At 47.1% G+C, this 12500-nt stretch overlaps 1 protein-coding gene across 2 annotated transcripts in view; it reads right to left on the minus strand.

The window, feature by feature from the left end:
• scfd2 (sec1 family domain containing 2) overlaps positions 1-12500 on the minus strand; it is a 112901-nt gene that overhangs the window by 45083 nt on the left and 55318 nt on the right. For both annotated transcript variants that reach the window (XM_079350806.1, XM_079350805.1), the window contains one exon: positions 4914-5226. In XM_079350806.1, the coding sequence (XP_079206932.1) occupies positions 4914-5226 (313 nt within the window). The remainder of the gene's footprint in view (positions 1-4913; positions 5227-12500) is intronic.

The following is a 12500-nucleotide window of genomic DNA, read 5'->3' on the forward strand; positions in this document are numbered from 1 at the left end:
GTCAGAGAAAGTCAGAAGTTGTTGCCATTTTCTCTCTCTCGCTTGTTTTTTTTGTTTTTTTAACCCAAACTGCCACAAACCCTCGGGACGGAGTCTGAACTCCGGGAAGAAGAAAGGAGGAAGTTAGTTGGATAAGAGAAAACAAGAGACTCCAGCACGGTGGGTGGGGATGTGAGTCTGGGGGTCTGATGGTGGCTGTGTGTGTGTGTGTGTGTGTGTGTGTGTGTGTGGCCCCGCCTGTGTGGCTCGGCGGTGAGGAGCTGATGAGCCTGAGTTCATTAAAGAGCGAGCTCTGCGTCGTTAACTTATCTGATGAAGAGAGAGAGCAACACCGCCGGCTGCTTTGTTCACCATGAGCTCCACGGGCCTCACCTCATAGACATGTGTGTGTGTGTGTGTGTGTGTGTGTGTGTGTGTGTGTGTGTAACAGGGGAGGAAGTTAAAAAAAAAAAAAAAGGCCGGCAATTAAAAATAATTGGGACTAATTTCATAAACACAGCACAACAGGGGAAATATATTTAATCAGGCGCGATCATTAGACTAACTTCTGCTCCACTTCCCCCTGAAACCAGCCGGGTGCTGCTGGGCCTCAGAGCGAGGAGGAGGAGGAGGAGGAGGAGGAGAAGGAAGATGGAGAAAAGGAAATGAAAAAAACACAAAGAGAAGAGAAGTTGGAGTGGCCAGCAGACGGAGAGTTGGTGGCCTGAGTTATGTGTGATCTCTTTCATGTCCCTCGACCGGCCCGTGCTGCACTGCCAACCCAAACAGCGGCGTCGGGGAGGTCCGACTCTCAAACTGCTCCCCTCTTCCTCTTTGCCCCGTGCACGCCCGGCCGACAGGATGAAAAACAAACCTGTGTGTGTGTGTGTGTGTGTGTGTGTGTGTGTGTGTGTGTGTGTGTGTTTGGGGCAGAGAGGACATTCAAACCACGGCGATTCCTCTTTGACTTCATGTCTTGCCAGTTTGTTTTTGCGACTTTCTTCCCCTCTTTCAGTCCCCGCTGCTCGTAAATCACAACCATCACCGCCACCATATTGTCACTACTGGGGCTGCACACACACACACAAACACACACACACACATACAAACACACACACACACACACACACACACACACACACACACACACACACACACACACACACACACACACACACACACACACACACACACACACACACACACACACACACACCAAGAAGGAAACGTTTGAGTTGGCCTTCTCTCGTTCTCAGCCGGCGAAGAAGAGAAGGAGTAACGGGAACAAAGATGGAGGAGGTTTGGTTGAGCACCAAGTCTGAGCGGAAACACGTCCATAAAGAAGTCTGGGGAACGCTCATAATCGCCCTCTTAGCCCGCATCAATGTCTGGTCTTTTTTTTTTGCCACAACTGAACGAGAGATTAACATTAACCGCTCGGAGCTATTTACAAGCAGCACACATCACACAGCAGCCGTGTTCACCGCAGACCGTCTGCCAGCAGCCAATCACGCTGCAGCTTTCAGGAGAGCACTGCGTCTCTCATCCAATCACGGTGTCTGTTCTGTATTTGCTGTGTTGTTGGGGACCAACACGGCTCCTTCCTCACGCGGTGTCGGCCGAGGAGCGTTTGGGTTTAAGAGCTGATTTCCCAGGCTGCAGTGAGAGGAAGCAGCTCCAGCCTTTTAATGGAAGCCACACGCTGAGACAGCCATGTACAACAATCATATGGATTCTCCTTCTGCATGACGTGACACAACGTGCAGACCGAGCAGCACCTTTTAACTACACTACAAGTTGTTTTAGCTGCATGAAAAGAATCCCCACGCTGTCATTTAAAGAGCTATGATACACGCTGGAGCGTTGACAACAAACAAGCTGCTGACTGATGCTAATGACCCCGTTCCCAACATTTCTCCATCGTCGTTCAAAAGCTACACAGCATATATTTTATCCAGCAGTGCTTTATTTCATCATTACTATAATATGGAGTTTCATCAGTACTCTGTGTGGGGATGAAAACATTTAGAATAAGAGATTATGGCTTCACTAAAGCCCCGTTTCCACTCAGCAGTCCGGTACGGATCGGTACGTGTGTAGGCCTATTTTGTAGGCGGCGTGTAAGCCGGATGATGATAACCGCTATGTAATAGCATCACATGATAGCAGCTAACCGCTAACAGCGAACCGCTAACAGCTAACCGCTAACAGCTAACAGCTAACCGCTAACAGCTAACCGCTAACTAATAAATTCATCAAAGGCAAAAAACGCTACACAAACAAAACCAACGAAGAAGACATCTAGCAGTGCATCTCCTCTGTCACTGTCATGTGACTCTTTATTACAAGAACTCAATCCAGCTTTGTTTCAGAGAAGGCTGTGTGCGGCGAGGACAAATACACACGTAAACAATCAGCTGTGTCACAGTCAATGGTTTAAACATGGCGGGGTTTTGTTTACAGACGTAACACAGGAAGTGACGATTCTTTCAACCAATGAGCAGACTGCAGTGTTTAGCTCCACCTTTTCGGGTCGGCTCGACATTCTTTGCACCCCGACGGAAGGCTCCCAAAAAGTGGGACGGTACGGATCGCTTATTTGGGAATCTTTCCCGGGATCAGTCTATGGAAACGCTGCAGAATGTGCGCCGTACCGAGACGAACCGAGCTGGACCGCTCGGTGGAAACGGGGCTTAAGGGACGTTCTCGCTGACCTGTGCCCACCTTTCGTTGTCTCCACCAAAGTCATGATTTGTTCTCTGTTGTAAAACTCTCATTTTAAAAATCAGCTCGCGACGCTGTCAAGCTGAGTCCAGCTCAGTTTGCTGCGTTTCACCGTCGTCTGTTTGACCTCTGACCCCGCATCAATCCAACGCTGCTGCCAAACCTTCCTGTTAATCTGTTAAACATTTTAAGATGAAAAAGTAAAACACCCACAGACCCGAGAGAGACCGTCACACCAGCTTTCATCGACATCACAACTCAATAAGGACGTCAGGTCCAACATGGCCGACAGGAAACAGAAAACACATCTTCAGTGTACAGTAGTCTGAGCAGCAGCATTTCCTGAAGATGCTCTTTAATGATCGTCCCAGAAGGAGGTCGGGGTGTGCAGCATTAACTCATCACGCGTCCTGTCCTTAACTCACTTGTCTGTCTGTGTGTGTGTGTGTGTGTGTGTGTGTGTGTGTTGTTCTTGTGTCTTCTGCACGCTCTTTGTGCACACACTGTAGCCAAGGGGAACAAAACACAAGACTTTGTGCAAACACGGTTCTCATGGCGAGCAGGTTTCACTCAGCGTCTGGTTTCCATTTGACTCTTTTAATTTGGGAGAATGTCACAATCGATGTTTTTGCTCTGGATGCAGAGAGACGACCTCCCGCCTCACGTTACGCCATGAAAGAGAAACACACACACATTCAAATACAGAAAGCAAGGGCAGGAGCTGCACACACACACACACACACACACACACCTGGCACATTCTGACAGGGTAATTTCCAACAAAGTGTTTATAACAGAGAGTCAGGTTTTTAACATGAGCCACATCTTGAAGCCTTCGCCTGCCAGGAGGCCCCTCGATCCAAACTGCACGAAGCCAAGTAGAACAGCAAGAGAGAGAGAGAGAGAGAGAGAGAGAGAGAGAGAGAGAGAGAGAGAGAGAGAGAGAGAGAGAGAGAAACAGAGCGAGGGATCAACAATCTTTATGAGTGCTTTACATGGACGTAGCGACCCCTCTTTATAATATATGAGCCTGTGTATTATTTCAGGGTGTGTGTGAAGGTAACTAAAAGTAGCTCTAATTATGAAGTATGTGGCAGGGGAGGAGACGTGTGTGTGTGTGTGTGTGTGTGTGTGTGTGTGTGTGTGTGTGCAGGCTCAAGGTTAAAGAGGCCATTACTCTGGGAGGTACGGCTGGCTGTGGTGTGGAGGCAGACGCTTCGTTCATCTTCGGGGCCGGCCTTGATCTGCTCCACCACACAGTGACCAGCTCAGCCAAAACCTGCAAACACTCTGCAGCACACACACACACACACACACACACACACACACACACCTTCTGCACTCAGAGGGGGAAGTGAAGCAGGTTTTCATGCAGAAGAAATGTCGTCAAAGAATCAAATCGTGAAGCTTTGTCAGGTCTGTCCTGAAGACCAGAAGAATTAAAAAGTGTGCATGGTTGAATGAAGATCAGCTCGATCACTTCTGATGCTCTACAGGTAGTCAGCTCATCTGCAAGCTGATTGGCTGACAGGTTGAAATCTAGCTGCACGAGCAGCTTTACACAGATAAATAGATCTGAGTCACGTGATGGGCGATGGATGACTGCTGCAAAGCGTGCTAACGGGTCATTGGTCGAAACTCCTCGAACCCAGACCCCTGTTCATGTTTCATCTGTCATGGCCGACAGATCAGAATAGGTACAAGGAAGCATCTTTTCTCCCAGCTCATGTCTCATCCATTCAGGCTGAACACACGGCACAGGCAGTGTGCTACATGTGCTCTCCTGTGTGCTTTCAGGTTAAAGTGAGAAGGTCGAAGATTCAGATGTTGGTGTTGAAGGCGGTGACGGTCATGTTCTTCTCATCAGCGAGAAGCAGCAGACGTTTCTCTCACACTCATCCACAAGCTCAGACATTCCCACACTCCAATATTTGTGTAGCTGCTCGCCAAACAGACCAAAAAATGGTGTTTGTGTGTGTGTGTGTGTGTGTGTGTGTGTGTGTGTGTGTGTGTGTGTGTGTGTGTGTGTGTGTGTGAGAGTGATACAGGGATGGTAGGAGAGAGATGGGGTGTGAAAACTTTGATAAGAGTCCTCCCATTAACAGCGCTGCAGGCCGTGGCAGAGGAAATAAACACTCATGTGTTCTCACTCGCCCGCTCTAATCTCTCTCTCTCTCTCTCTCTCTCTGGAGGACATGAGCTCGTCTCACCGGTGAGTTTCTGCAGCAGCGGGCTGAGCTGGCTCTCTCGGGTGATGAGCAGGGTGAGCGCTCCGATCAGCTCCATCTCCAGCTTCTCCAGCTCCTCCTCCTCCTCCTCTTCCTCCTGGTCCGCAGCGCGAGCCTCGTCAGCCAGGGAGTACAGGTAAACCAGCAGGAGGATCAGCTCGTCGGGGCCGCACTCATCGTCCCGGGACCTGGACCCCGAGGACGAGGACGAGGACGAGGCGTCCTCTCCTCCTCTGGGCTTCATCAGGGGCAGCAGCTGCCTCAACACGGCGGGGAAGTCCGAGTCTCCCAGAGCCTGGGACACACGAGGAAGGACAAAAACATGAGAGACAGGCCATCCAGAAACACACAGTCAGAAGTTTATCAAAGATAAATAATCATTCATGATAAACTGCTGCTCTAAAACGTGTAGAAGTTGTTTAGGCTGAGTCAGAGAGGGAATGAGAGGAACCTGCAGCAGGTTTGTTTTGCTGTTCTGAGCTGCAGTTTTAGACCGAGGTCGTGTCGTTATCTTTTTAACTTAAACACGTCAATGTTTCGAAGCATGCAGGTCGAATACTCGGGACTTTCACTGCACGCATTACAGTCACTCCTCTGACGCTGCGACACTCTTCGTTTGGCGTCAGATCAAAAAACACTTTTTCATTTTCACTTGTAAGTGCAATAATCACAATAATAATAATCATTGTTTTCAGCCATTTTTTTTTTGCTTCTTCCATCATACTTTTTTGTATATGTTTTATTTTTTTCCAAAGGAAGAGCGTTTTATTATTTATTCTATCTTATTCTTTATATTGTTACTTTTTTATATGCTGCTGGGAAGCTAAATTTCCCTGAGGGAGTCATCCTGAAAGGATCCATAAAGTTCAGTCTGAGTCTGTTTATGCAGCCGAGGAAAAAAACAACAACAAAAAATACATATGAGCCGAATCGATGGAACCGCTTGTCGACCAGAATGCAACAGGCCCAGGTGCTCACTCCCTGCAGCACACACACATACACATACACACACACACACACACACACACACACACAATTAGTCGACACACATATTAGCTGTCGTCTTTATGAGTGAAAAAGTGTGAAAGCGCCGGGTGAGTGAGCTCATCGCTCCGTTAGCTCATTTTTACAGCTGCGTGAGGTAACGCTGGACTTTCTTTCTCTTGTTGGATTTGCATCGACTGTTTGCTCTTTTTTTTTTCTTTTTTTCACCCCTCACACTGACAACTATTTACACCGGGGGCAATGTTTGGGTGCAGTGACCTGTTTTTTTTGGGGAGAGCCCGTCTGAGCAGGTCGGTCCACATGCTGTGGATCAGTGGAGCGTTAGCTGAGCAGAACACTGGCTGCCCTCACACAACAAGGCTGAGCTCATCGGCCAATAAAACAAGGGCGTGGAGCTAATCCATCCAGCCGACATGAAAAGTGAATGAAAATAAAAAAAAAAAGGACTGAAAGGGGAAAACCGAGTCTCAGAGTGCAGAGAGATCCAAGTCAGAGAAGATTCAGACGATACCAACGCTCCTGTGGATCAAACCTTTCATTTGATTGAGTTTTCACTAAGACAAACAGGCTCTGAGAACAAGAGGCTCTGGACTCTGTGGCGGGCCCACTGGGCCCCCCCCAGTGGGGGGGGGGAATCCTGTGTCCGACCCAGAAGAACTCTGCACTGAGCCAAAGACGCAAAACACCCAGAGGTCGAGCTGGAGAGCCACAGAGAGAGAGAGAGAGAGAGAGAGAGAGAGAGAGAGAGAGAGAGAGAGAGAGAGAGAGAGAGAGAGAGAGAGAGAGAGAGAGAGCTGAGGGGATCCACGTCTTCTCCATCATAAACATCAAGTGACGTCTGCAGCTCTCACATTGTCCAGCTCTCTCTCTCTCTCTCTCCCTGCCTCACCGCTCGCCCCCCCCCCCCCCCCCCCTCGGGACCGTTCAGACACAAACTGAGCACATATTTTTCTCCTTAAACGTTGTGAAATCAAATACCTCTCTGAGTCCCACTCAGTCCGTCTGCCAAACAACGCTCGGGATCTTTTCCCCCCCTCGCTCGTGTTGCTGCCGGACGGCGCGGAGGAGAGAGAGAGGACATCTTTCACTTTAGAAGCACTGATCACCTACGAGCGCGTCTGGACACAAGCAGGAAGCGTTTAGGTTTGATCACGCTGCATCGACAATATCACGTTACAAAGCCAAACACACAGCACACGTACTGAATGAAGGTTCAGTCTTCATGCTACACTGCAGAGAAGCAGCGTGACAACATGGACGCCCTGGTTCTGATTCAGTTAGAAGGCAGCTGCTCCGGTCAGCAGACCAAATGTTACTCCACCACTTTTAGAACTTTTCAATTTTAAACCAGTGAGAAGTGAGAGCGAGGCGGTCAGACTCCAACCACGGGAACTTTCTCGACTTGAAGCCTTTGAAACTGGCTTCGTGTCAAACATGGAGGCTCATCAGGTGAAAGTTGTTGTTGTAACACGACGGACACGTCCTCTGTCCTCTGTGTCTGATCGATCTAAAATATAAAACAAGCATTGACGGAGAACTGAAGGAGCGGCGTCAGTCGTGCATCCTTAACATGATGTTGTCATGGCAACAGGAGGGACGGGCTGCGCTTTTATTTATCAGTGCACAAAATCTTCGCGCAAACGCCTCCGAGTGCACAGTCAGCACTTTTCTGCCCGACAAAAAAAAATAAAAAATCAAGGTGGACACGGACAAGTTTATTTTTATTGTGAAAGATCTTCAGGCTCTTCCCCTTAGCTTAGCAGCTTAGCGACTGTCAGAGGTTCTAATAATTTATTCATTACTTCATTATTTATGAGCTTTAAGAACAATGACATGCTGACATGTCTGTATAACACACGCTAGCTCCATGCATGTAGCATGTAGCATGTAAAATGATTCTGAATCTTATAATTCATAACAAACCTCTCTCAGTGCCAAAACACGTCTTGTTCGTCTGTTTTGGTTTCTGCTGCTTCAGTAGAACTTTTTTAACACACTACCCGTGACCCCGGGTGCACGTCATGTCTTTATGTTCAGTCATGTGACAGGAAGCGCGCTCTGGAGCTGTGTCCCTGCAGCACATCTAGAAAAGCTGCCGTCAGCTGCAGGAAGTGGAGCTGCGAGCGCCGGGTGAAGCCGAGCGGGAAAACCTGAGTCAAAGTCTTTCCAGCGCTGGAAGCTGAACTCAACAATGGCCGACTCACGGCGCTGGCAGGCGCGCTCGCTGGAAAGGTAGAGTTCATGACACCTCTGGGAACGGAGCGCTCCACGCCATCCAGAACAACATCGTGCCTGTTTCTCACAGAGATATAATGTGTCTTATTATGTTTGATTGATGTGACCTTTTCTGTGGCTTACTCAGTGTCGACGCACATCTGGAGCACAAACAAAGGCTGTCAACCTTTCGGATACTTCAATACTTCGCTTATCCAGATGTTTCAAAACAATACACTCTGTTTTTTTTTTTATCAATAGTACAGAAAAAGTCTCCAATCAAATATTCATTCAAACCTGCAAGCAGCGTTCTTACTGCTCTGCAAACACTGACACTTCTTCAGTCCTCCGTCTTCAATTCAATTTAACTTTATTTATAAAGGACAATGTGCAACTAAAACATCTGACGCACTGCAGCAGAGTTAGCTTCAGGCTAATTAACAACAAAACAACACAAACACATACATCACTCAGCAAGTAACAAAAAGCCATATAACACACACACACACACACACACACACACACACACACACACCTTGTCAGCCCCACGAGGAGATTAAAGACAAATAAAGCAAAATGAGGAAATTTGCGTGTGTTTTTTAGATTAGCTTTGAAGCTACCAAACGACTCTCTCAGGTTTTTATATGGTTCAGAGTTGTGCTCCATTGAGCTTTATCGGCTTTCTGAGAGAAAGATGCATTCATGTCTCTTGGACCCGAGAGCAGACGAGTTGACTCTGTCTGAACTGCTTTCACTTCACATGAGTTCTCTTCAGACAGGCGGCAGCAGGGTGCATTAGCATTGTTTGATTAGCACATAGATAGATACTTTATTGATCCCGAGGGAAATTCATGAACTGCATCAGCTAAACATGCTAGTCAGGGATAACCCGACCAGGTCGGACGCCATTTAATCTGCAGAAACAAAATACCAACAACGAGTCGGACTGAAGACGAAAGAAACAGCAGCGACATAAATGTGAATGAAACAGTCAGAGTTGAGCTGCTGCATGCTGCTGATCACCACAGAGCTCCAGAGGGGATAAAAACAAATATGTAAAAGTTCCTCGCCATGAAACTTCAATTTCAAGAGACGGCGTCAAGCTTCTGCGTAGCCCTGCAGCGTTCTGCGGCCAATCAGAAGACAGTTGGCAGGTGGGGATGACGCAACAACTGTTCTATTGGTTGACTTAAAACCAGACTTACTCACAACTTCTTAATCCCAACATTCATCAGTCCAAATCAGTCTAAAAGACTATTTTAAAATCCGTGAGGCGTTTAAGGACCTGTGTGCAGATTCAGGGGCCTGAAGTAGACGGAGCGACTGCAGTAATAACAGGAAGCAAAGCCTATTATTAAACGTCATTACTAAATGCTGCCACACTCTAATGTGACTATTACACATGATTATAGAAAAACAAAGGCCTCGTCTGAACGGCCGCCATTTTACACTGACTCAAACGAAGCTGTTACTTTTAATAACTGGAGATCGGGACTCAATATTTCCCAAAGAAAAACCTGATGCAGGATTAAATTTAGAACATAACGGTTCTTTGTTGTCTGAATACTCGCAGCTGATTGGCTGAGGCTGAAATTTGCTGCTGGATTATTGGTTCAGCACCGGCTTTTTCGCTGGCTCTTTTTGGACCTATCGTAAGCTCTCCCTCACATCAGGCTCTGCTTTCAATCTGTACGCCAATGATTGACAGATTACTGTTTGGCAATCCTGGGGTCCATAAAGTCTCTATCTCGCCCAATCACAGAGCGGGGGCCAAACTCCGCCCCCTGCCCAGCTCGGCTCGAACAGGAAACCAGCTCCAGATGCAAACCCTGGAGGAAGGTGAGTGTTTCAGATGCATCGCAGCGAGTTAACCAGAACCAGGCCTCCGCTGCTCGCTCGCTCTCTGCCTGCACAATGAGCCTTTTTCTGGGCCTGAGGGGCTGGGGGGGGGGGGGGGGCACTTGGAGGTGGGGTACTCAAGGGAGCCTGAACAAAGTTGGCTATAGGTCAGTTGCTCCAGTCAACATAAAACCTGGACAGGAGTCACCTTACATGGGTGTCAGACGGTTCATCGTCTCCATGGCAACAAGAAGAAAAAAAAAAACTATTTTGCACTCTGGTGGAGACACACACACACACACACACACACACACAGACACACAGACACACACACACACACACACAGACACACACACACACAGACACACACACACACACACACACACACACACAGACACACACACACACACACAGACACACACACACACACATGTTCTTCATTAGCAAACGTGTAATCACATCCAATTTGCATTCACAAATAACGACACGCAAAGCTGGAAGGGAAACAAGCAAACTAGTAAAGAAAAAGAAAAAAACCCAAATACATAAATCTTAAATGTTCGAAGACTGTGACTAAACTCTGAATTATGTAGAGCAACTTTACTTTTGATTTGTAGAGCAGCTGGAGACAAACACGGCTCAGAGAGAAAAACAGCACTTTAAACGTGTAAACAACAACAAAACCCCGAGCAAACAAACGCTTCGATGAAAGATGGAAGATGAGAGCGACGACATCCTGCTCAGTGTCACCCGTAACCGTGACAACCACGAACCCGAGCACACGTCCGCGGGAACATTTCTGTTTATTAAGAGTCGGACATTCATGTGACGTTGAGCCGGAATGAGAGAATAGAGTTTATCTCCGGCTTCCATCATTCTGTGTGTGTGTGTGTGTGTGTGTGTGTGTGTGTGTGTGTGTGTGTGTGTGTGTGTGTGTGTGTGTGTGTGTAAGGTCTCCAACAGGAGGAGCGGAAATGTGACTCTATAAACACAAAGTGTGAAAGTGTGCACGCCGGATCAAACAAGAGGCGGGTCTGAAAATTCTTCAGCGTGATCCCGTTATATCTCATCTCGTCAGCTGCTGCTCAACAACCTCATTCTGATTGGTTGATACTGACACTTCGACCTCCTCTGGTTTGATCTTTTCTTTAACGTTTTCATCACGTTGAATTGTTCCTGCAGGAACATTTAAATCTATTTAACCATAAAATATTTGATTTCACAGCTGCAGAGTTTGCAGTGCAGGAAGAGAATATTCTGCGTGTGAATTTGGGTTGCAAAAAGGAAAAACATTTTTTTATTATGACGGCTTTAAGTGTCTGATTTGTGAGTTTGATTTGTGGCTGCCTCACTTATAAAAGCCACCAACAGAAAGCACCTGAACTCGTCACTTCAGCATATATCGATCAATAATCAAACACGCAGCTCCAAAAGAAGAGAAATGTTGTTCTCAGCATCTGAAGATGATGAATCCCTTTCAAAGGACTCAAATGAAGGTGTCAGTCACAGGCAGCTGCTGGATGAAGACAACTTCCTGAACTCCTCTGAAAGTGAGAAAAGTAAAAAAAGAAAACTTGACGCTGTTTGGTGGGAAACGTCTTCAGTGCAGGTTTTTTGGTACCAGATCAAACGATGTGAGCCCAGATGAAGAAATGCTTTCCTGCATCACTGATGCTGAATCCTGTTTAGATGTGAGCTCCATCGACGGGGACAGTTTTTACAGAGGGGCCTCAGACACACACAATGACCTTTGACCTGCTCTTTATAGAGAAACGTTTTTCTGCACGAAGCTGAAATGTGATTTAAAAGAATCTGAAGTGAAAGAATTTGTTTTTTCGTTGTTTAAATGTGACGCCACGGCCTTTAAATAATAATAAAATAGGATTAAAGACGTCTGAACAACATCTGATGATCAATCAAAACACCTTCTGTAAATACTGTGTTCATCTGAGCACACTTTACCGCTCACACACTCTGTTTATCAGTTGTTTATGGGTTGTCTTACAGGAAACATGTAGAGAGGTTTATATAAGAAGCATCGATGTGATTGATTGATTGATTGATTGATTGATTGATTGGTGGGATGGAGCCGTGGGGGGAGAGACGCTTCGCTCTGGCTGCTTCTTGTGTTTGTTGGAGCTCACAGACTTTTAAATGAGGTCTGAGTTACCGCACAGGACCGAGGTCTGTTTTGTCTCTGTGCGGCCGAGCGGCCTGCTCACACACACACACACACACACACAGAAGGATAGACACACACACACACACACACACACACACACACACACAGAAGGATAGACACACACACACACACACACACACACACACACACACACACACATACACACACACACACAGAAGGATAGACACACACACACACACACACACACACACACACACACACACACAGAAGGACAGACACACACACACACACACAAGGACAGACAGACACACACACACACACACACACAAAGACAGAGACAGACAGACACACACACACACACACACACA

The sequence above is a fragment of the Symphodus melops genome (genome assembly GCF_947650265.1).
Source record: "Symphodus melops genome assembly, chromosome: 8".
NCBI lineage: Eukaryota > Metazoa > Chordata > Actinopteri > Labriformes > Labridae > Symphodus > Symphodus melops.